The 25,467-nt window shown below is 39.3% G+C and overlaps 1 protein-coding gene and 1 long non-coding RNA gene across 2 annotated transcripts in view; one reads left to right on the top strand and one right to left on the bottom strand.

The window, feature by feature from the left end:
- Window positions 1-9,847: 9,847 nt before the first annotated feature.
- On the bottom strand, window positions 9,848-13,157 carry LOC121283394. The gene is made up of 2 exons (XR_005944249.1): window positions 12,364-13,157; window positions 9,848-11,570 (listed from the first exon to the last, which is right to left on the bottom strand). It is a non-coding gene; the product is annotated as an uncharacterized LOC121283394 (long non-coding RNA).
- Window positions 13,158-14,274: 1,117 nt separating this feature from the next.
- LOC121282868 (autism susceptibility gene 2 protein-like) overlaps window positions 14,275-25,467 on the top strand; it is a 546,939-nt gene continuing 535,746 nt past the window's right edge. Inside the window, exon 1 of the mRNA XM_041196681.1 lies at window positions 14,275-14,654. Within this exon, the coding sequence (XP_041052615.1) occupies window positions 14,364-14,654 (291 nt within the window). The 5' untranslated portion in view covers window positions 14,275-14,363. The remainder of the gene's footprint in view (window positions 14,655-25,467) is intronic.

Genomic DNA, 25,467 nt, shown 5'->3' on the forward strand with positions numbered 1-25,467 from the left:
GTCACAGATGTTTATGTACATCTGTTCTTAAACACAGACAGCTGTGCTGATAAATCAGTTGATCAATTAATCAAATATATGAAATCTAAGCTGACAAAGTTGAAAATGCAATCAAGCAATACTAATTGGATAAAACAGTGCTTCTGAACATTGTGTTGAACCCAGGCTTAGCTCTATGTCACCTCTGCTCAAAACTGTTCTACTTCAATCTCTTGAGGTCAGTTGTAGCCATTACGAAATGACTTTTTCCAGCGCTGTTGCTGCCAATTCCACTGAATCCACTGTGTATCATTCTGTTCCATTACATGTACAATGTCCCAACTGGTGGCATGTTGGCATCGCTTTACTTGTGCAATGGCATGATGCAAGTTCACTTCCACTGTTACACACAGTAAGATTCCAATGTTTGTTGCAATATTATTTCACTGGGGCAAGGGGTTTCCCAGCAGACGGTTATATGATGGGCAGGGGTTAGAGTATATAGCCTTTCACTTCAGGGAGGCTATATGGAACAGGGGCTCAAATGGAGATAAAGTATATTTTAAGATGGGGTTATCTTATTTCAGGTGAGGCACCAGTAGTCTTGTGTGGGAGGGTGGTGTCCAATAGCTTTAACATCTCTGCAATCTCCATGGAGAAGAAAATTAAGCCAGGGCTCCCATTTGTGAATCTTGCCAAATGACCTGTGTTAGAAGGTGAATGTGCATACACCTTAACTGAGGACAGGATCAGGCTTTATTGTGATACTTCCTGTGTTAAAATCACCATCAAACAATCATAGTTCATCATAGGCTCTAATTAATCAATGTTCACTTGGTGCTTCCAGCATGAGTGAGCACCTGGAGAAAAATCAAAATAATAAAAGCAAACTATTCCCCAATGGGTAACATCACAAGTAATCATAATCCTGTCTAAACACAGCATTCATACTTTAACACCTCAAAATTACTTTTCTTAATTCCACTAATCTTTTTTGTGCATACGCCTTAATTACTTAATTTTATGTTCTATTGTAGGGGCAAGTGGGTGCTATAAGTGTAAGCAACCAATTCCATTATGCTTTTATATTTTGCTTTCACTGGGTGGTGACCCTTGTTCCACTATTAACATCTTACCTTTATGCCACTATCAGCACCTCTTTTCGTCTTTAACATTACCATTAACACTGCCTTTGTCCTGTGTCAATGACATCTTTGTCAAATTTCTCCTTAGCTCCCACCCATTCCTGACCTTCTAGTTCACTCTTTCTGCTCCATCAACTCTTAAACAGAATAAAAGCCATCAAATCTCCTTCTCTTTAGCTCTGAAGAAGAATCATATGGACTCAAAACGTTAACTCTGTTTCTCTCTCTACAGATGCTTCCAGACTTGCTGAGTTTTCCCACCATTTTCTGTTTTTATTTCAGATTTCCAGCATTCGCAGTATTTTGCTTTTACTATTCCAGTATATGTCATGTGGTCCTTGGTTTGCCACAAACTGTTTAAAGGTTTATTTTTATACCTAAACTGCTTAGGTTTCTGTGAATTTAACCAGGAGCAAGACACTGTGAAGACAGCTTTACAAAGTGAAAGGTGAATTATTTAATTGGTCCTGCTGTACCAATGTATTGCAATGCATTCAGCATCCACAGGTGACCACAATGGATGGTGATTCTCCACCCATCTTTGTTTCAGTCACTTGAGTGAAGAATTACTCCTGGGGCAGAATTTTATGGCCCTGTTGTGGCAGGGGTGGGGCCATAAAATGTGGTGAGTCATTCAAAAGTGCAATGGCTTTGGTTGGACTGTTAAATCCCACTGGCGTAAAATTCCGCCCCTGGTCTGTACAGCATTAATTGTTTTTTGTTTGAAACAGTTTTATGTCATTTTCTATATTGGTTGAATCATTGCTTCTGCCAGTAGCATGAACAGAATGTACAGACATTATTGCACATCGTCTGTTGGCATAGATGCACATACTTGTACTTTTCAAGAGGGATTTTATCTTCTTCCTGGAATTGGGCAGTTGTGTTTTGAAGTGTTGTCGATTTGGCCCACCATCCTTCATGGAGAAGGCCTTTTTAATGGTTATTTGTCTGCCTCTAAGTACAGCGTTTGAACCCCTCCCTACAACTGGCGAGTGGATACGGGATCTCCAACTCTGAAAACTGGGTTGGCATCCAGCAGGATACTTTCGTCCAGTAGATATGGGTGGTTTCCTTGTGTTGCGTGGATTTTGGGAGCCCACGAGTACAGTACAGTTCTAACAGCTCTATCAGCTGGTGTAAAGGTGGTTCTGATCATGAAAGGACTGTCCATACTGTGACTTGTCAAGACAGTTTAATTAGCTTGTGAATACTTCCACTGCTTCACACTGTCCTCCTACTGCACTTTGTTCACTTGAGGTTGGTTAATTATTGCATCTTCCCTCCAGTGTTGGCCTTAACCACCTTTGCAAAAGAGCCTAAAATATAATCTTCAGTGATACAATTCTGTTGCAATCCAAATGCTGGGTGATATGCAAGGATGATGAGTATTTATGTCTCCCTACACTGACAGTCTTTTAGTTGTCTAGCCATTGAGAAATTGAGTACAATTGCGGTGCCGTGCTGAACATGCATTTGATCTGGATATTTAGATTCTGTTCTATAGCAGTCTGCTGATGCTATGGTAACAGAACACTGACCATTAAGTTTGGGAATGACATGTAAGGAAATATAGCCTGAACAAGATGACCTTCATCCCAATATGACCTGCATCCACTCCTGAAATATTTAAGCAAGAACGAGTTCTACATTAATGCTGCTTTAAGGCTGCAATGCTAATAATTGACTTAAAATCCTTTCTTCCAATTTTAAAGTAGCTGAAGAACACAACTGTCCGTAGATACCAGCTTCTTCTCCCATTAGCTCAGTTGCTGAAGCTAGTCTGTAATTGAGCCCTGCAAATCTGATTGGTTTGTGCTGAATTAAGTGATCTCAGCTATAGGGGAGTGGAAATTGGCTCCAGGATCTTGATCTAGAGAGAGGGAAATCGACCAGAATCCCGCTGCTGATCTTGATCAGGTGATTCCTACAGGAAAGTGTTTGTGGGTGGAGATATTCTAAAGGCAGGATTTTATGATGTTCTCTTAATGACCTTTCACAAAATTATTTTAATGATCAATTTTAAGTCCACAAATATGAAATATAAATACCTAAATTCACAAAATTATTACACTCAAAATATTAGACAAAAAATATTTTTTTCACCATGAATTTACTTTCATTTGCTTTACTCAATTTTACTTGGCTTGCCTCTAGTTCAATTAGATTTACAACTTTTACTATATGATTTCAACTAATCATTGTCTACATCCTCAGTGTCACTCTCAAAATCTCAGGACGAAAATCTACATCTATGCCTATTTCCTCAATGTTTGTCACTGCTCTGAATATTTCATCATCAGTGTCAAAGGTAACATCTGTATTACCAGTTCTAGATTTTCAGCATCACTGCCTGTATTTTCAGTGTTTGTTGAATATTTCAGGTTAGACTACATTGGAAGTTCTTGAGCCAAAATAAAGGGATTTCTACTTAGCTGTTACATTTTCTGACGTTTTTCAAGAGGTGTTTTGATTTTGTTGCTGTTGTTTTGTTGTTAAAGGAAGAACATTCAGTTTGTCAGGTGGCTCATTTAAGGGTGACAATTGTGCTTTACCATTTGCAGAACACTTTGAAGGTGGCTCTTTTTTCCACTTTGTTGAAAACAATATGTATATACTTCTGACATACACATTCTGGGTCTGACTCATAATTATGATGAGAATCATAGATAGAAGCTTCCTTAAAGAATCCTGGCCTCTTACTTGGTTCTTCTTGCATCCTGTTTTTCTCTGTCAACTTGTCGCTCTATCCCCTTCATCTTCTCTTTCTCTAATTGCTACCAGTTGTTTCCTGTCAACTTTTTGCCTTTTTGCTCTCGCCTCTTCATCTTCTTTGGCTTTGCAAGCCATCTGTCGCTTTCCCTTACCAAGTGATAATGTATAGTTTCTCAGAACAAAACTTACATGAAACAAATAAAGTATGAGGAAAAAAATGAAATGAGAAAGAAAGTCAAGGATTTATGGTTTAAATTCCTCACATTTCTTCTTGAAATGCATGGTTAAGGTTGGTTAAAGCATGTTTTGAGTTACAGTGTAGGCGGAGACACACTGTAGGCAGGGCCATGAGATCCCCTGCTAGAAGGCATAAGCTCCCCCCAGCACTCTGCTGGTGGGTGTAGTTAAATGTGAACTCCCCTCCAACATGCCTCTTGGTCCAAGGTATCATCCCATCAGGGTTTAGTTGAGATTGACCCAAGGACCTGAGGATTTGCCAACAGACAGACTCTTTGCTTTTATATATATAGATTTAAATCTTTAGAATTTGAAGTTGATTCAGAAATAATAGTCTGTGTACCCCTGCTGTTAACCTCTGGAGTTCACCTTAATACCAGAAATAAAAGGTCAAGGGGCCAGCAGACTGATTATCTGAACATCCCATTCTTGTCTCAAACTCACAGAAGTGGCTAAAAATATTAGGCAACTATAGAATTTAAAATTCTCAATCTTGTTTTCAAATCCCTCCATGGCTCGCCCTTTGCTAAATCTATAATCTTATCCAGCTCTGCAATCATCAAAGATCTTTGCACTTCTCCAATTCTAGACTCTTGGGCATCCCTGATTTCACTCCAACATTGGATGAAGACTATGTATCTGGCCTTCCAAATATTTATCTGGGGAATTATCTGCTCATTCAATAATGGATGCCAATGAAGCAGTGTGGTAAATGAGAGTCAGTGACGGGACCAAGACAGGAGTTGGTAAAATAGAGTTGGATGTCATTGGTGACAATGCCTTCAGCTGCCTGAGCCCCAAGCTCTTTAATTCCCTCCTGAAACCTTTTCACCTCTCTATCTCTTTTAAGATGCTTCTTAAAATGTACCTCTTCAGCCAAACTTTTAGTCACTCGCTCTAATATTCCTTAGATGGCTCGGTGTCAAATTTTGTTTGATTATATACCTGTGAAGTGTCTTGGGACATTTTATTACTTTAAAGGCACTATATAGATACAAGTTGTTGTTGTTGGAGGAGGGTATTTCATTGGATGGAACTGTTATTTTGAATAGAATGCAAAATGTTGATCTTTGTGAATACCCAAGAAGTTGCCACATCCTCTATTATTAGCAGGCTCTAGCCAAGTTTAGTCAGCTTCAAAAACACTTTCTTGTGTAAAATCCAATAAGTTCACAAATGTGATTGCTGAGTATGTTAACTTGCTGAGCATGATTGCCATGTGGGTTTCTTTTCATTATTTTTGTCAGCTCGAGGAAATTTTAATGTTCATGCTTTTGGATTCCTATCATGGATAGCCTTGGCTTCCTATGACCCTGAAAGTACCTTGATATGGCTATAAATCTCCACATGTCTGGAAAATAGAATCCATGTTAGGTGATTCAGCTGTTTTCGCCTGACTTTGGGATCCTCCTTGTTTTTGGCAGGCGAAAGAATAGCAGAATGCTAGATTTCATCTTGGGCTTTAATTGTTGAACAAGCAAATAGTAGCAGCAACACAACATCAATTTTTATAGTAGTTCAACTTGGCTAGATCTTTGAATGGTCGTAAATAATGTTTAATTCATCACTCCTATGGTAAATAAGAATGGAAGTACTTTTTAATATGGTGGATCCATTTATTTTTCCCACCATTTATGGTAGCTAAATGTAAACTCATAACCTTTAGGGATTCCACACTCCTCACGAAGATCCCAGATAGACTCCAGGCAGATGAATTAAAAGACTTGCATTTTATAGTGCTTTTTATCACCTAAGAACATCGCAAAGAACTTTACAGCCAATGAAGTAATGAAGTGCAGTGATTGTTGTAATGTTGGAAATATGGCAGCCAAATTGCACACAGCAAGAGTGCACAGGTAGCAATCTGTTAAATGACAGGATCATGTGTTTTAGGTGTTGGTTGAGGGACAAATGTTGTCAGGATACTAGAAGAACTCCCTTGTCCTTCTTCAAATAGTGCTGTGTGATCTTTTATGTCCACTTGACACGGCAGAAGGGGCTTCAGTTTAACATCTCAGCTGAAAGATAGCTGGTTCCACATGTACACCAAAGACATCCAGCTCTTTTTCACCAACTCCTGGCTTGATCTCTTCACTGGCTCTCATTTACTACACTGCTTCATTGACATCCATTCTTGAATGAGCAGATAATTCCTCAAATAAATATTTGGAAGACCAGTGACTTGGTCTTCATCCCCATAACACAGCAGAGACAAAAGCAATTTTGGGGGAGCTTGGCAACCATGCAAATATTTAGACCTTGTCCGACAGGTAGCCTGGCAAAGGATAGTCAACAGAACCAGGACCACAACTTGCTTATCTTATGAAGAAAGGTTGAAAAGGTTAGGCCTACACCCATTAGAGTTTAGAAGAATGAGAAGTGATCTTATTGAAACATTTAAGATCTTGAGGGGACTTTATAGTGTGGATACCGGGAAGATGTTTCCTTTTGTAGGGGAGACTAGAACTAGGAGACAGTTTAAGAATAAGGGGTCTCCCTTTTAAGAAAGAGATGAAGTGATTTTTTTTCTCTCTGAGAGTCATTAGTATATGGAATTCTCTTCCCCAGAGAGCCGTGGAGGCAGGGTCATTGAATTTATTCAAGGCAGAGTTAGCTAGATATTTGATAGGCAATGGAGGCAAGGGTTATGGGGGGCAAACAGGAAAGCGGATTTGAGACCACCACCAGATCAGCCATGATCTTATTGAATGGCAGAGCAGGTTCAAATGGCTGTTTGGCCTTCTCCTTTTCCTAAGTCCTATGTTCCCCATCATGAACTCTATTCCCTGGCCACCAGCTCCATCCCTTTCCTTGGCATCTGCCAGCGGCTCATCATACTGCTTGCAGCCTTGGCATCATATTTAACCCCAAGAGGAGCTTCCAGCCACATATCTGTTCCATTACCAAATGTGCCTACTACAGTGTCCGTAACATTGCCAGACTCTGCCCCTATCTCAGCTTATCTGCTGCTGAAGCCATCATCCCGGCCTTTGTTACCTCTGGATTTGGCTCCTCCAATTCTCCTCTGGCTGGCTTCCCACCTTCCACCCCACATAAACTTGAGCTAGTTTAAGCTTCTACTACCAGTTCCCTAACCTACACCAAGTTCCTTTCGCCTATCACTCCTGTGCTTTCAGATCTATATTGGCTTAGATCCAGCCTCACCCATTTCTACCTCTATAACTTCTTCCAGCCCCACAAACTTTTGAGATCTCTTCGCTCCTCCAATTCTGGCATCTTGCACAAGCTGATTTTAACTGCTTAACCATTGGCTTCAGCTGCCTAGGCCTTAAGTTCTTTAATTCCCTCACTAAACCTTTCTGCCTCTCTCCTCCTTGCACCTTAAAATCCACATCTGTCCTAATATTGCCTTGGGTAGATGTCAAATTTTGTTTGATAATGTTCCTGTGAAGAATCTCAGGGTGTTTTACTAAAGGTGCTATCTAAATGCAAGTTCATGTTGTTGAATAAAATAGCATTTTAACATCTATGTACCATGAAATAATTGAAGAAGCCAATTCTAAACTAGATTATAGACAAAAATAGAACATTTTCTGCATTTCATTGCGTAAGAACTTGCTGAGTCCGTTCACCTCATGACACAAACTTGCAGAGTAATTGCCCCTCCAATGAATTTGCTGAGTATAATTTCATCTGAGCATGAATTTTCCCATTTTGATCTTTAAAAGCACTCTCTTGTGTAAATCTGTTAAGTTGTCGCATTTGATTGCCTGTGTGTTTGTGAGCTTGCTGTATATGATTATCGCAGTGTGTAAATTTCTTGAGTATGCCTCGCCATGTAAATTTGATGGGTAGGATTGCTTCTCGATGAAGTCTTGTGTCTGTTGGTGAGCTTGTCAGTTTCAGTCCCCTTTAAAAGTACAGTATCTTGCATAAAATTCCAGTGAGTAACTGAGTGTGATTGCCCCTGTGTGAGATGTTGCCAAGTGTGATTGCTTCTGTGTGTGAACTTGATGAGCGTTACTGCTCTTCCATCTGAAATTCCTGTGATTGCCTCTTGGTGATATTATTGAATGTCATTACTCCTCCATCTAAACCTGCTGAGTGTGATTGCCTTTCCGTCTAAAATTGATGAGTGTGTTTGAGCTTGCTGGGAATCACTACCTGTGTGTGTGTGTGAACTTGCTGGGTGTATTTGTGTGTCGTCTTGCAGAGTGTGATTTCCTCCGAGAATTTGCTGAATCTGATTGCCTCTCCATGTAAACTTGTTTTGCATGATTGTCTTATCTGTGTGTGAATCTGCTGAGTATGGTCGTGTCTTTTTGTGAACTTGCTGAGTATGGTTGCCTCTGCTTGTTGTGAACTTGCTGGGTTCAACTGTGGACAAAAAGCAAAAAAGTGCAGATGCTTGAAATCTGAAGCAAAAACAGAAAATGCTAGAATAACATGAGTCAGCCAGCATCTGGGGAGAGAGCAAGAGTTAATGGAAGTAATATTAGCTTAACCTCCCTAACAGGAAGCCGCTGGGATCTGAACTGTCACTGAACAATCAGCCCAATTTCACTTTACTGGCCAATATTTATTCCTCAGTCAACATTACTACAAAAGCAGATTGTCCAGTCATTGCTTTTTGTGGAAGCTTTCAGTGTGCAAATTTGTTTCCATGTTTTCGATATTGCAACAGCGACAGCACTTCATAACTACCTAATTGGCTGTAAATGCTTTGCCATGTCCTGACAGGGAGGTGGTGCTGGGAACTGGGACTAGCTGGGTTGCTTTTGCAGAGAGCATGGTCATAATGGGTCAAATAGACTACTTCTGTGTTGTGACCGTTCTAAGATTCCAGAATTCTAGGTCGTGAATGGCATTACATAAATGCAAGTCCTTTATTCTTTGGCATCATTACAACATAAAATCGGTGGGGTGTTAAAGGGGTAGCTGATCTGAACCTGCCATTTTCTCCCCAGGCAGGATTAGGTGAACATGACCTCCAATGTTTCAGGTGTGAAGCCTTGATCAGAACACACTTGTGGCACAAGGCCCACACTTGCAAGTTTAACTCACTTGTTTCCTCTGTAGTTGTTGAGTGTTTCCAGATTTTTCTGGGTTTGATTGTGCCTGTGTGCTTGAGTGCTGTTCCCTCTGTTTGTGAACTTTCTTTGGTTAATTGCCTCTGTGAACTTGCCAATTGTAGTTGTCTCTTCAGGTAAATTTGCTGAGTAGGTTTGTCTCTGTTTTGAAAATTGCTGACTGTAACTGCTTCTTGATGCATGATTGGGAGAGTGAAATGATGTGTGAATTTGCTGAGCATCCCTGCCTCTGTTCCTGAACCTGCTTTATGTGTTAGACTGCCTATGTGCATTTGCTGAGAGTGATTCTGTCTGTGTGAATTTAATATGATGCTTTGTGTGTGATTTTGCTGAGTCATTTGCCTGTTTGTGAACTTACTTTGCATGATTGCAAACTCTATACATTTGCTTCTGTGTCAAATGAGTGGGTGGAATTGCAGCTTCATATGAATTTGCTGAGTGTAATCATCTCTACTAGTGAAATTAATGAATGACATCACCTCTCCATCTGAACTTAGTGAGTGACATTGGTTGTTCCTGCGATCACCTTGGTGAATACAATTTTTCATTGCTACCAGCCAGGTAAACTTTTTGAAAGCAATTGATTTCTGGAAATTTTGCTTTCACACACTTTCAACTTCAATTAGTTATCAGGGTACAGGTGCCAAGAATAAATACGAAAAAATAAATTAGTGAAATCAAGTGAGATAAGATCTAATAAGAAAATTGTTTAACAACAAATTGGGTTTCTATGGTGCCTTTAATGTAATAAAATGTTCTAAGACACTTCACGGAACCATTATTAAAAAAGAATTGACATTGGATCACATGAGATATAAGGAGGCAATTGAAACCTTGGTCAGAGAGGCATGCTTTAAGCAACATCTTAAGAGGATGGAAAAGTAGTGATGCACAGAGGTTTAGTGAGGGAATTCCAGAGCTTCAGGCCCAGGCAACTAAAAATATGGCTGCAAGCTGAGGATGCCCAAGAGACCAGAATTGGAGGAGCACAAGGACTGCAGGGAATTATAAGCTACAGGGGGTTACAGAGATAGACATGGGCAAGAACATGAAGGGATTTGAAAGCAAGGATGAAAAGTTAAAATGGATGTGTTGCTGAACAGAGAACCAGTATAGGTCAGCGAACACAAGGGGTGATAGGTTAATGGCATGGTGTGAGTTACTAATAAAATACAAATCTATCATGTCCATGCTTTCTGAATGATTTTTACCACCTTTGTTTTCTTTAGGAATAAAAATGTCATGAGAACAAACACTGCCATTTGACTGTGTTGGCAGCTTCTGAGGGTGATTGTACTAAGCAGCTTCTACCATAGTCAATTAGCAATTCAAGTAATTTCTAGATGTTTGATTTGCAAAACAGTTGGCATGTACCTGTACAAAATTTCTCACAGTAAGCTTTGCTGAAGTGTTAATCTGGATGATCCTAGTGTAATAAACTCTTCAAGACTTTACACGTTCTTTCATATGCTACAGGGCTGTCTGCATTATGGCTCATAAAATTTATACATAGTGTATGATGTAACTAATGGTTTGTTGCTAGGCCAACAATTACAGCTTTTGAAATAAATGAATTGTCAGATGGGGAGTGATTTCAACTCAAATATGTTGGACTTCGGGATATGGATTCAAATCCAGTTGAGATTGAGGAGGTCAAAGTCTCCTTTCTCTGTTGACATAAAGGATCCCAGGGGACATTGGATAGTCTCACCCAATTCGCTAGTGAGAATTGGGACCATAGAACAGAACAGATTAACAATCTCACTCAGGAGTAACAGAATGGTTGATGTGGGAAATGCAAAAAAAGTCACATGAGTGCAGTAGTTGCACTGCCTGGACTCAGTTGCTAGTGCTTTTGCCTCCTAGTCGGAGGGTTGTGGGTTCCAGTCCTACTTCTGAGCCTTCAGCACATAATCCAGGCTGTAATCCAGACTTCAGTGCTGAAATGGGGAAGGGCTGCACTGGGGGAGTTGCTATCTTTTGGCTGGGCCAAGAACCCATCTAACCTTTCAGGTGGATGTAAAAGGTCTGATGACACCATTCAAAGAAGAGCAGGGCAATTCTCCCCAGTTTCCAGGCCAGAATTTATGCCTCAAACTACATTGTTTTTTTTTAAAAAAGGTGGTCTTGTCATTAGCACATTGCTGTTTGTGGGATCTTGTTTTGCACATATTGGCTGCCATGTTTTCTACATCGCAGCAGTGACTATGCTTCAAAAGCATTTACTGGCTGAAAAGTACATTAGGACCCTCTGAAGGCACGATACAAAAGCAAGTTCTTCCTTCAGACGTGACCTTTTGAGTCCAAGACACCTTGTGGGAGAGTAAGGGGGAAGTATCACATATGTGAGTGCAGTTGTTTCACACTGATCGCCCAAATGCAGAATATGTCCCATATCTCAGTGCTGACATCCATCAAGTTGATAATCCGTCTTTTGTCCGACCTGAGATAAATATAAAAATTGTATTGTTTAGCATTGCAGCAGATTTATTGAACGTGCCACAGCTTTCAACATGGTGACTTTTTGCCAGAGTTACGGACACAACCTGTGCTCCTGGCTACGGCTGAAAATGAATCTATTTGAAAACTCCAACAGCTAAAGTGCTACTCCTTTAAATTCTCCATCTTTCTTTTGAAATTATAAAATAAACACAGGCGCACACACCAAAATTCTGGAAGTACGACCAGCCTGCTGGATTTGCACAGCGACTTGATCCACATATGAAAGAGGAAATGGGCCCAAGTTTGGGATTTTGGATGATGAATTTTCAAGTAAGTTTCAAAAGGCAATGAGGGCTAATTAGCCACGTGGTTGCTTTTGCCTTGTTTAAATTCGGTCACTGCAACATGATAGGTCAACAACTTGAATAAATTATGCATTTTATTGCAAGCATTGTCATATTAAAAAACTCTTTTAGTTGATTTGGTAACTAGAAGAATATCGAAAAAGCCGAAAACCTCAACTACATCTGACTTTGGGTGTGGGGCAAATAGATGAACTTGACCAGGACTTGGTTTCATTGGCTGGTAAAATATCAGGGGCAAATAAACATTTGTTCCTTTCAAATCAAAGGACATCCAAACTTGTTGCCCTATTTTTTGTTAAACATTTCTTGAATGCTGTGTATTTATGTGCGATTATATCGTTTTATGTTCTCAATGATGGCCCAACTCACTGAAAATCAAATGCTTATTAATTTTAAAAAGGTCACGCCTCGGCTTTCCATGTAACTTACCTCAATCGACCAAGAGTTCTCTTTGTCAGAAGCACCAGAGGGTACATTGGGAGTGGGTTTTCTTTTAAACAAAAACTGACTTGCTTCCTTACATTGGGTAAACCTTGGTTACCGATTATCGATCAGTTGGAAAACTGCTGGGTATGGAGCCTGTAGACCGCCAGGGTCCGATAAAGCTGCTCTCAAGATCATCGGCGATGAGATTCTCCCCATTGACAGGAATCCGAGATGGCACCAAATCCGTTAACCCTGGCTCGATCATATACACTCGTGAGATCCAGCCTTGGGCAGAAAATGATCTTTATTCCGAATTTTCCACTTGGAGTAAACTTGCAAAAGAATCCTAAATTCGGGCTGACACCTTGCTACAGTTAACGTGCACACTGAATCATCGCTCCAACTTGGACGTGCAGTTCCGCCGATCTTTCGAGTGGATCATTTCGATAAAACACGATTAATTAGCGAAGCACAATAGGTAGCGACGGGGACCCGGTGAGCTTCCACTCACACCGCACTGGCTCCAAACTGAAGGTGCAATTTCAACACTTCCTTTTGAAAACCAGATGCCAATGCCACCGAGCGGTTTTTTTTTCTCTCTCTCTAAACCGTACCGTCCTGGTTTGTTGTCTGACTTCAGCAGAACTTAAGAAACACAGATGCAAAGTGGAAGCTAATGAAGGAGATGTCATTAAGGCACCGGCTGTAAAACACTGCGGGTACCCGGGCTGCGAGACCGCACGCCCTGGAGCGGAGGGCACTTCAAGACAAGTGGCTCATTTTCAAATCTGGGAAAATGCCCGAGTGAAACTGGTTGGACTATTTCCTGGTGAGGAAGTAGACATGAGCGGAACTGGCGTAAGTTGTTATCCCTGCGCCGAAGGGGCTGTGGATCTGTGTACTACAGACTGGGGAAAGCTCCATTCTTTCCAAAGGATTTGTCTTTCTCCCCTCTCTCCATTCTTATTCATCTCCCCCCTCCCCTTTTCCTCGATTAGGGGCCTTTCATCCCCCCCTCCTTGCATTTGATCGGCATCTGGAGGAGGACAAAAAAACACCGGTCAGCTCCGAAAGTCTTCAGTCTGATGGCTAGAGCTGGAATCTACTGTGGTGGGATGTACGGTGCGTGAATTTTATTTCAGACAAAGAGAAGTCAGAGAGAGCGAGAGAGAGGGAGACAGTGAGGGGGGGGGGGGGGGAGAGGGAGGGAAGGAGAGAGGAAGAAAGGGAGGGGGGGAGAGAGAGCACAGGCACAGAAAGAAAGAGAGAGGGAAAGAGACAGTGAATGTGTGCGGGAGAGATTGAGAGGATGAGAGATAGTGAGTGTGAAGAGAGAAAAGGTGTGGATCAAACATCATTTTGTCGCTAAGCACCTTTTTAGTAACTGGATCAAATGCAGAAATAATGGAAGGGACATTAAAATCAGCCAGAATTTCTAGTTATTTTCCGGTCGCTACAAGTGGAAGGAAAGAGCATTTTGCAAGTGTATGATTTTATTTTTAATTTTTAGGAAGGACCAAATTGTGGTCGTGGTTATTGTGGATTCCGGGAGATTACTGCTGCTGAAACTATTGGGGGAATTTAAAAAAAACTCGTATCTCTTGTGGGCAAAAAAATATAAAAGTGTCTGATTATAGAATCAACGCCAGTCTGCACTGTGGAGACCTGGTCAATTTCACTTGAGAATTTGGTCAATTTCACCTGGGGATTTTCTTGTCAATTTTACTTGGAATTTTGTCAATTTCTGTCTGGATCGGCGGCTCGCTTGGAATTATTATGGGAATACTGGAATAATTTCTCCATCCAAGTTGTAAACGGATTCTCCTCTTGCGGATTTTTTTTTTGCCTCGGTGATTAATACACAGACGACGTGCATCCAGCCATCGCCTCCTGCAAAGTGCTTTGCCTGGGCTTTTGTGGAATTGCTATTGTTAATTTTGTTGAGTTATATAAAAAAAAAATTATAAGCAGTCACATCGCTGTGGGGAATTCTTGTGTGTGCAATGGATGGCCCGCGGTGCAGTGGGCTCCGCCGGAGTAGGCGATCTCGAGCTCAGAGAAATCGAGACAGAAAAGCAAAGGGAGCTGGAGGAGGAAGTGGAGGAGGTGGAGGCACCTCGGGGGCGACCAACACTCTCTCCTCATCAGGGTCTGAGCGAGAGGGCAGCAACAAAAACCCGGCCTCATCCCGTCCCAGACCCCCGAGACGTCGGAGGAAAGATTCCACTTCAGGAGAGGAAGACCTCATTGATGGCTTTGGAATTGCCAGCTTCGTCACCTTGGAAGCTCTGGAGGTAAGGCACTGTTGGATAATGCAAATTCCTGCCTTCTTAAGTCTGGATATTTAAATGTGATTCAGCTTTAAGGTTTAAAAAAAAGAACAATGACCTTTTAATATTAAAATATAATGGCAAAGCATGTAGGAAATGATTAAACCCCACTTCATAGTGTTTGATTAAACTATTTTATCAGTTACGGAGTTGAACTCAGTGCTCCTCGATCATAGCTAGACCTTTCCTGGACAGTATGTTCTCCCTTTTCTCTTGATATTTTTCTTGCATTCCCCACCTGACCATTGAGAATTGAGATAAAGTAAGAAATGTTTGAAAGTGTGAAAACAATGTTGATACTCTATAAAGGGTGAAAGGAGTGCAGTGATTTGAGCTGGTTGAGGTTTGTGTAACTATTTCACTCATATGTGACAGCATTTTGTCAATGCATTGTAATTTTGCTAAGTTTATCATATTGAGGCACTTGCTTGTGGAGAATTAAGAATTCTGTAGATGTGGAGACTATGGCCAAAATGAGTTGTGACTGAGAAGGTTTAAAAGCTGCCAACTTATCGGCATTGATTTGGAAGCCAACTCAACTAGTGGAAAAAATACAGAGCCGAAGGAAGGGATTGGTGCAACACATCTCTGATTGGCTAATAAAAGTTTGCAAGAATGGGAATTATTGTGAAATGATGTAACTGTATGTTGAGAAGTGTTTTGGAAATACGACTTAAGAGTTCAGGCACACTTTGAAAAATTACATTGTAAATGTGACACTGTTTCTGCATTTTATGAAAAAGTCAGTAATGTTGGTAGAATTCCTGAATATGATTGATAAATGCTTTCCCTATTCAAGTTATATTTTGCTATTTACATGTACTGCCTCATCTCATGACAATGAAATTATGTTGATTACACATAGCTACTTTGTTGGTATTAGGAGGTAGAACTGACTAAGATTTGCCCAAAGGTCATCAGATTGTCAGTGTTAAGTAAGGGACATCCTTAATGGTGGTTGGTACTGGATAATAAACCGTTGAACCACTGGTTGAGCAAGTCCTGTTTCAGGAGGACCAGCTACATTGATTTAACAGCAGCTGGATTCATCTCCATCACCATCTATTGAGAAATGTAAGTAAAGAGCCCCAATCCACATGTTTTCTTGCTTTAAACAGAAGTAGTGGATGAATTGCAACTTAAATGGTTACTTTAAGTGTCCAAAAGTACCAGTGTTGATTTAGTTTTTACACCCCTTACTGTTTATTAGTTTGGGATTGCTTACTTTGTTAAGTCACTTCTGAGGACCAAATTGTACCTAACTCTTGTTATTAAGGAGGAATGTAGTTTTAATTTTAAATTTCACTGAAATATAAATGCAATTGTGCTGGAGATGTGACCTGGCTGGGGCAGCTTTTCCAACAGTTTTAGTTCTAAGCTCTTTGCATTTGTTTTTAACCTCATACACAGTACCTGTGTGTAGGAATGGTAGCACAGTAATAGGTCAGTATGTCTGCTATCTGTTTCTTTATAAGTTGTTTAAACACTCTGAATTGCATGTTTCCACTGTTGAATATGAAGTGTGTATTTTTAACCATCAGATCTTGTCAGTGACATCTATAGGAAGAGATTGTTATTTGCTTAGAATAACATTCTACAGAGTTTCATTTTGTTTTAAACATCAGGTTAATGGTAAAAGGAATTGGTTTAAGAAGCTGTTCTGAAATCAAAGTTTGGGGTGTTGGTTACCATCATGTCCCTTTTTTGAGGTGCAAAATGCATTTACCGTGAACCTTTTTTAACGGATGTAAATGGCGAGTTAAATTTGCAAAATTATTTTGCAGTGAACTGTTACAATTATTGTGCTCACAATTGATTTTAGAGTTTCCTTGGAGAGAGTAAAGGGACAATAAGAAATTATGGCTCTATTTTGATACATGGTATTGCCTAGAAAATTACTTCAGCGAAGCCATTGTATTGTTATGAACTGCACATGCTAGTCTAGCTGGTGCCTTCTTTTTCCAAATTGATAGTGAAATCTTGTCACATGTTCAATGTTAGCCTTCTTGGACAATGTCTAGACATTTGAATTGAAGGAATTTCATAGATTTTAGTACTGCCAATGTATAGCAAATGCTATGTTTCTCTTTCATTATAAGAAGCCTTGGGGTTATATTCAGCCTTAAAACATGGCTTAATTTTGGACATTAACTGTTGTATTGGTCTGACTTTGCTGTGTCGTGTTCTGATATTCATTGGTGGAATTGTTGTTGACATGTCACACTTACAGTGAAACCCTGTTAAATCCTTCAGAGCCATGTTAAATTAATTTGATCGGTATTGATCCATTTTTTTAAAAAAAATTATGGGAATATAATCAGTTTATTCACTTGATAGTGAGGTCTGTTAGTTTCCAAAAGCACATGCAGCTCATTTTGATCATTTGAGTCAACTGTCCAGAAGCTAGTTAACATTTACTGGAATCACAGAATCGCTTATGCAAGTTTTGTTTTAAGCTTTTATGGGAGCAGATGGACAACCATCCTTTCTGAAAATGGGTGACTTTTAATACCTGTTTGCTGTGGCTGGGTCCTAAACCTCTGAAGCAAAACTGAGGAATGATAACTTGTTTTAATAGTGTGCTCATTGAATAATTAAAATAAAATGCCTTATTTTACCTTTTTGAAGATCCAACAACGTAGAGATTTAATGTACTTCAAAGATGGAGGGAAATAATCAATAAAAAGGTCCACACTTCAGCAAAGAGATGCCCTTATGATCTAGTTAAAAACTGTGCTCTAAATGAACATGTGTATCTTTATTGATAACTTTCTTCATTAATGCATTTTTTTTTAGAATTTTGCACTATTGCAATGATTTCATGCAATATACAAGAATATTTGATAATTTCATTAAACTAAGTGGTTAGAAACGTAGACATTTTATCCTCTTGGAAATACCTAACTTGTTGGTCTCATAGAGTTGTAATAAAATCGAATGCACTCAGTAGTTCCCGAAAACATTTGTGCAATATCCAGTGTTCCACAGTGTTGTTGATTAGATACCTATGGAGACCTAAGTGTGGCTGTAGTCAGTTTGTGGTTGTCCTTGTCTATTTCAAGCATTGTATCCTGTTCTATTTTCTGAGACCAATATTTTATTGCTAAAGAATTGTCTATTGTGCCAGCTTTTGAAGTTGTTAGCACTTGACAACATTAATACAAGAGATTCATCAATATTTCAGAATTCATGCATGAATTAAGCATGATCAAAAGTTAAGTTCTTTTGTACTTTATGAAATGGAGGGAGGGGGCAAAACAATGAAAACTCACCTTCCAAGTTGTGATGGGTAGACTTTTGAGTCAAGCCGGTAATGCTGATTAATTTTTTTGTCAGGGACCATCTACATATAGTTGCAAACAAACAGATATATTTTTCATAGCTAAATAGAGAACCTTTTATGCTGGTCAGCAAATAGAAATTTTTTTCATTAGGGATTCATATTAACTAAAATAAAAGGGAGGGTGATTTTTATTGTGGGCTAGTGTAATTTTTTAAATAAGAGGTAGAGATAGTAACAGAACTATAATAAACTGCATGATTGTCGCATATAAAATTTACCATCCTGAAAGGTGATCCAAAATGGCTTGAGTGCACCATTAAAGGACCTTACTATAGTTATATAAAGCAATTTATATTGAAATGAATCCTTTTTATGTTTAAGTATATCAGGAATTGCTGTTATTTTTGGCAAAAATTGATTCCTCCATTTCAGTATGATTTCTAGTGTTAGTGGTCGCACAATTGCCCTGTGATCATACTACAGTACAGACATTTGAAGTGTACTTTTTCCTACTTGGGATGTATTTCTTTTTTGCATGAAATTCACCAGAGCAGGATTACACACTGATTTAAAAAAAAATTCAGCCTTGTCTCAGCTCACTTCATTGACGCGTGAGAAATTGAGAATTTACTTGTATGTCTGAAAATGCAACAAAAAGTATGAAGCCTCGTAATTGAGGCATTGATCAGCAGCAGCCCTGCTGAGAACAGATCCAGTAATTTTGTGTAGCACGTTGTTATGAGTAGTTTTGCTGGTCAGTCAATAAAGTACTGAACATAGTCAAGACGTTGATATAAATTCAATTATCTGAGTTGGGCTTTATTCATCTTTGCAAAATGAAGGTGGTTTAGTTGCTCAATGCTGTGACCTGTGTTAGGCTTGGAGGAGAGATTGCGAATTCTCATGGTTTTGCAGTCTACAGCAATCTGAGTGAAGATGGTGTTAACAGCTCAGTTAACAATGGTTAATATGGAATGTGAGGAACACTGACCATCACACAATGTGTACTATATATGCCAGTCCCTGTATCAAACATAGTTCAATTTAGGATATGATATATTCCTTTTTGGCAGTTGGTTAACCAGTTTTGTTACCACCTCTGAAATCCATTAAACATATATGCTTTAAAATACAAAAATCAGTGTAATATAAACTGCTGTACAGATGAATTTCTACAATGTTTCAGTTTCACAGTTGCAGTTTGCAGTATTTTCTGAATCCCTTGACGGTTTACTGTGTTACTCTCCTCCCAGGTATATTTGTCCTGGCCTGTTGTTTGTTTACAGGAGATGACCTCAACATCCTCGCATGCCTGGTCACATCATGGTTTCCTCATGTTATCGTAAAAAGAAGTTTATATCGGCCTTCAATACATTTCACCAGAGTCATTTCTAAATGCATTTGCATTTGTTCACATGTCCATGTTTTTCAACTGTGCAAAAGAGGCAATTGGGCCAGGGTGACATTGATTATGTTGCATTTGTTAGACCTTCATAACTCACTTGATTCCTGCACTTGGGCAATGAGACCTTAATTAATGGAGTAAATAGTTTCTCCTTCTTTATGCCCTATACCTTAAAACATAATAGAGTTGATTGCTATAAAGTTTTGCTACAGTATTTGAAAAAGTCTATGCTTGAAAAATGACATGCTGCAATGCTGGTCCAGGGCTTTAACAGGATACAATAACCTGCTATTTTGGCTCCTTGTTCTTATTCTGCTCTTAAACTCTTCCTGTCATGAAGAGATCATGTTCATTTTGATGGTGCTTGTCGAAAGGAATGTTAAAAATGAATGGCCTAGACTAAATGTAGCTACTTCGCAGCACTCTGCACATCTTTGAATGAATTTAAAAAGATGGAAAAATGCTTCTGATGCTAAGTTTCTTTTTGGCATTTAGGAAACAAACTGCAGTATTTTGATGTATCACAAGGTGTAGATTTAATTATAGACTTGTTGTCAAATGGCAATTAGCTTTGTTAATGCACACAGCGCTGGATTCAGTTGATTGTTGTTCATAATTGTGTGGGTCAGATTTCTGTAGCATTGATTAATTCCTCGAGGTGGAGTGCTTCAAAGCACAAGCTTTGTCCATGTTGCAACAAGTAGTTTTTTTTAAAAACCCCGTTAACCGAGATTTAAGCCACACATAATGATCGGCATGTAATCTGTGTGAATAATATGAACCATGAAATGTCTAAAGATATCTAGTGATGCTTACAGTTGTAAATTTGAGTTGTTTCTGGGGAGGACATTTTGCATTGTAAAACATGTGGGGGAAGCAGGTGTCAGTTTGGTTCATTTGGCTGTCTCTTGAGTTCAGAGGTTGTGTATTCAAGCCTCATTCCAGAACTTGAGCACATGATTTAGACTGACATTCCAGTGCAGTACCAAATGCTACACTGTCAGCAGTATACCTGAGCTCCTGCCTGTCCATTCCAGTGGCTCAGATGGATATAAAAGTTTCCAAAGAAACTACTCAAAGAATATGTGCTCATGATTAGGACTAGGCTGGGGGCAGGTGTGGGTGGAGAGGACTCTCAAAAGCTTGACTGTATGGAAAGCTTGATGGTGCCAATAGACCCATTGGTGACCACTGGGTGACCAAAACATAGGTGCAAGGATTCATGTAAGTGAGACATCATTTCATGCTAACTTGGCTTCAACAACTTAGAACAGTCTGTACATGACCAAAGCACTTGGCGCCGATGTCTCCACACAGGAGCACGGAAATTTGAACTACCTCTTCAGATTGCCACAGGAAAGCACCATCACGGGAAGGAACATGCAGCAGTAGACCCTGCCCTCATTGCAAGTGACAATGCCTTGCTTGAATTGGACTGTACTCCCACTCAAAGACTCACAACAGATGAGCAGTAGATGTGAATCAGCAGCAGTGATGCAAGGATAAAGAAAAAGACTCCCAAGAAAGGCAAGGAATTCTCCTGGTGGCCTGACCAACATTACCCTCATGATCAACATCAAAAAAATTCATAAACTGAGCACTCCGTGTTTGTGAGACTTTATTCTATGCACATTGGCTGAAGCATTTACCCAATTAACAATAGTGTCTACACTTCAGAAAAGTAATTAATAGGATGTGAAGTATTTTGGGATGTCCAGGAGGACATGATAAAACACTATGCAAGAACAAATTATTTTCTTTCTCATTGTTGGTTACATGTCCATGGTTGCTGATGTTGGAGAAGACAATATGAGATTATCATCACATGAAAAGCATTTTGGTACAAAATTAGGCATGTTTTCTTAAGTGCAAGTTTTGTTTTTAGCACACTGGTACCAATGCAATAGATAAAGCTAGTGATAATGGTGGGTTCAGATCCTAACATGTAATACTGAAGACCATTTCCACTAAACACAGTCTCTACCACTGATAGCAAACAGCATTCAAAATGGCAGATTTTTTTTTAAAGTCCTAAAATCCTGCAAATCACAAAGGTTCATCTTTTACATGTTTGACATATTACACATTGCTATGGGAATGTCCCCCACTGACTTTGAGATGCCTTAAACATAATTAGCCTATTGATACCAATAGGTTGGAGGAAGAAATGTACTTAAATGTGATTGTTTTCACCACAGCGTATTTAATATCATTAATATGCTCTAATAAAGCATTGGAGAATCTTAATTCCTCACCTCAAATTGTTCCCACCACCACTACTGCTGTTGATAGATATTAACTCACCAATATTTCACCCTTTTTCTATACAGCTCAAAATGCATTCTCCAAACACAAACTCATGGTTAGGATTAAATCTATAACTGTACTGCTGAATGTTCCTAATTGTTCAAATGTGAAAATGTTGTGGCCTGTGCATTACTTGAATTGCTTGTGACACTGTTACTTGCTGCGTATAGCTCAAAAGCAGTCTTGAAAACGTGTACAATTTTTTAAGACTATGTTTCCTATTCAAATCAGTGTAATAGGTTGCAGAAATGAGGTTGGTTGCACTCAGTGTGGCAGGAAAGTTAGACAGCTTTAACTGTGATCTTATTGAAATGATTCCAAGGTTTATTTTGGTTGGTCTTTCAGCAGAGCAGTGTAGCACAAAGAAGGATTTTTTTTTTAAAAATTCGACCTAATTCCCCCTAAACAGCAAACCCAGCCCAGCTAAGTAACTAAATATTCCAATTATTGGTATGCACTGTGATGCAGATGGGTCAAGGAAAGGTGACACCTTAAGTGTCTTCAGTTAATAGCTCAGAAAAATTGAAGTAATGACTGACTTTAGGCAGGTATTATCTTAATCCACACAAGGTGATCTTTAATCAGAGGCTAAACTGTCTATATCCACCTGACAGAATTTTTCAGGAAAGGCGGATTTTTAGAATCACTGCCCTCAATTCGAGCTTTAAATTTTGTTTTAAAATATTTTTCCTGGAAAAGTCACAAAGTTCTGAATGTTTTAAAAATCTCAAATATGTATATGACCTTCTCATTGCTACAAATCCTTAAACAACAGATGAACAGCACAAGCTGATGTGTTGATCAGGGATTAGTCATTGTCTCTGGGAACAACAGACGCTAGTTTGTATTACAGACAGGGTAAGGAGTCAAAAATTGCTGGATTAGTATCCCCCATACTATTATTGCTTTGTGTGTACATACTATCACTATCTGAAAGGGAAGCAAGTTAATAGTTCATCAGAACTCACTGTAATGAAGTATGATATGTCGTATAGGAGAGTTAACCTATAGCTCAGTGATGGTGGAAGATGTATTTATATTTGTAAGATATATGTGCAAAGTTAGATTCAATTTGAGCCTAATGATTCCCACACTTCAAAAGTACTTCAATGGCTGTAAAGCACTTTGTGATGTACTGAGGTAATGAGAGGTACGATATAAAGGTATTTCTTTCTTTTTTTTCTAGAATGAGCTAATTAATTTGAAAAGGAGTCTGCTGATTCATTCAGTTGACCTATCCAATCCTGATTCTATTTTGCAGAGTGAATTTCACTGATAGTTTATTTTGAAAATGGTTCCAATGGCAAAGATTGCTGATTTATGCTTAACACACTGCTTCTGTGAATTGAATGCTTTTTTGATTAAACATTGGACCTTTTCCTACCTGCTATTTTTATATCTTCGTATATGGGGGAATGGGCTGAGCCCAGTCCTATTCCTACGTGCGCATTCTCTAGAGTTGAATTAACTGGTTAGTAGTCATGATTCCAAGTCCTAACTAATCTAATTTGTTTTTCTCTCCCCAATCCAAGATAATCAACATCAATTGTAGCCTTTAATCAAACTCTAGCCTATTGCTTGTTGTCCGGCAGGGAGGGGGAGTAATTTTATTTTGCAGTTGATACACAGATATTAGGTTTATCACGCTGCCAAGTGAAATCAAGTAACGTACTGACGATAGTTAATGTGGCGAGCACTGACAACACAAATAACAGGAGGCAATTTGATGCTTGAATCAGCTGTATGCATTTAAACAATATGCCTTGATGATGAATTTCATACACTATAATGGAAGTGGCAAAGTGGTGTAGTGCAGCCTTCACGTACTGACATTCTCGGACTAAGTTTCTACATTTATGAGGAGTCCACAGTCGCTTAATGCCCAGGTCCCCAAATACAAAGCTGATGTAGTCAATTTTTGTTAGGAACACTTTTTTTCTTAAAAGAATTAGTACTGCATTATGAATAATCTCCAAACATTAAATTAAATTTAACAGCTGACTTATGCTGTATATACTAGTTTGGGGTCTAATCACAGTTCAAACAGTGTCAGAAAACGTAGAAACAAAGCTTTAATGGTTTTTGTATATTATCATAACCATAAAAGTGGGTTATATCCTGGATCATAAGCTCACAGTTATATGTTTCTCTATGATTTTTAAGGTGATGTTGAGGTAAGTGCCTCTTCTTTTCACCTGACCCCTTGAGATAAGGGTGGGTGGATACAAATCCTGCTTCCAGGTCAGATCTGATGCCCCTCATAACCAACTGCTAGAAAACACCAGAAATGACCAAATTGAACCCTTCCATATACATTTTCTCATCTCCCCCCTTTCTTGGAGCAACCTTATCAGCCTCACCAGTAGGAGACGGTGGCATAGTAGTAGTCACTGGACTAGTAACCCAAAGACCCAGGCTAATACTCTGGGGACATGGGTTCAGATCCCACTATGGCAGCTGATGGAATTTGACTTTGGGTAATAGTTCTGGAATTATAAAGCTAGTCTCAGAAATAGTGACCATGAAACTATCATTGATTGTCATTAAAAACCCATCTGAGGAAGAAAATCTGCCACTCTCCCCTGGTCTGGCTGGCCTACATGTGACTCCAGGCTCACTTAAATGCCACCTGAAATGACCTAGCAAGGGCAATTAGGAATGGGCAGCAAATGCTGGCCTTGCCATTGATGCTCACATCCCATAAAAGAAAAACTTCAGTGCCTCCCTGCTGGAAATCACAGGATGGGTACCAATTCAACCAGTTCCTGATTCAAATGATTCCAGTTGGTACTGGACGTTATTGTATTAACACTGCAGTACTCAGTGCCTTTATGCTCCCCAGACTTATTTATTATTAAAAAAAGTGTAGCTTTAAAATAATCTATTGCATGTTTGTTTCTTGGGAGTTTTCAAGTTTAAGTTCTACTCCTGAATTCCATATCTCGCTGCCAGCAATCTTTATCTTATCTCCACTGACTGCCAGCATTATGTTCTGCCAAGTGTTTCCATGTGGTTTCACATCACATAGCAGAAAGAGATTTCATTTTACAAGATTGTGACATTATATCAAAGCTGGAGTGGTTCCAGCAGATAGGGAGGGAGAGAGAGAGGTTCAGTTTAGTTGTAAAAAACTGTTCCAAGAAACTCTCTGCTGGTGTGGAGGAGAGCGATTGTATTCGGTGCTTTAATCATCTCAAGATCTCCTATTGCCAGTATAACACACATTGAAACATTGATTAGGACCATTAGTAGATGGATAGTGATTTTATTGCTGAGCAGCTGCAGTTCAGCTTGTTCTACAGAAGAAGCCATTTACCATGCATTAATACATAATTCTGGCCAGAATCATTGTCAGGATTCTATAATCTTTTTACTAATGATAAATAAGACATTGTGACCTGATATATTACATAGATGTCAATATGCAAGAACGTAATGTTTGTATATTTATGTGATGCTAACCGGATAGGATCAAACATTCTGTATATACAATACACTGTGTGCTTAGCATGTGTGTATTGAACATAATAGTTCATGTTATCCTGATCCATCACTCACGTACATATCATAAATAGGATAAGTGATTTGTTGTGACTCAACAACTCATGAGGAACCCCATAATTTTCACTGTACAGTTCAACTTGCCCTGTCGGTTAATCTGCTCATCATTTTAATTTTAATCAGCAGCATGTTTCAAATTGCCAGTGTTTTGCTTTTCTCTCAGTCTTGTCTACGAGTGAAGGAAGTTTCCAGCTGGTTACTATAACACCTGCTCACCTAAT

The sequence above is a fragment of the Carcharodon carcharias genome, chromosome 10, assembly GCF_017639515.1.
Source record: "Carcharodon carcharias isolate sCarCar2 chromosome 10, sCarCar2.pri, whole genome shotgun sequence".
In the NCBI taxonomy this organism is placed as follows: Eukaryota; Metazoa; Chordata; class Chondrichthyes; order Lamniformes; family Lamnidae; genus Carcharodon; species Carcharodon carcharias.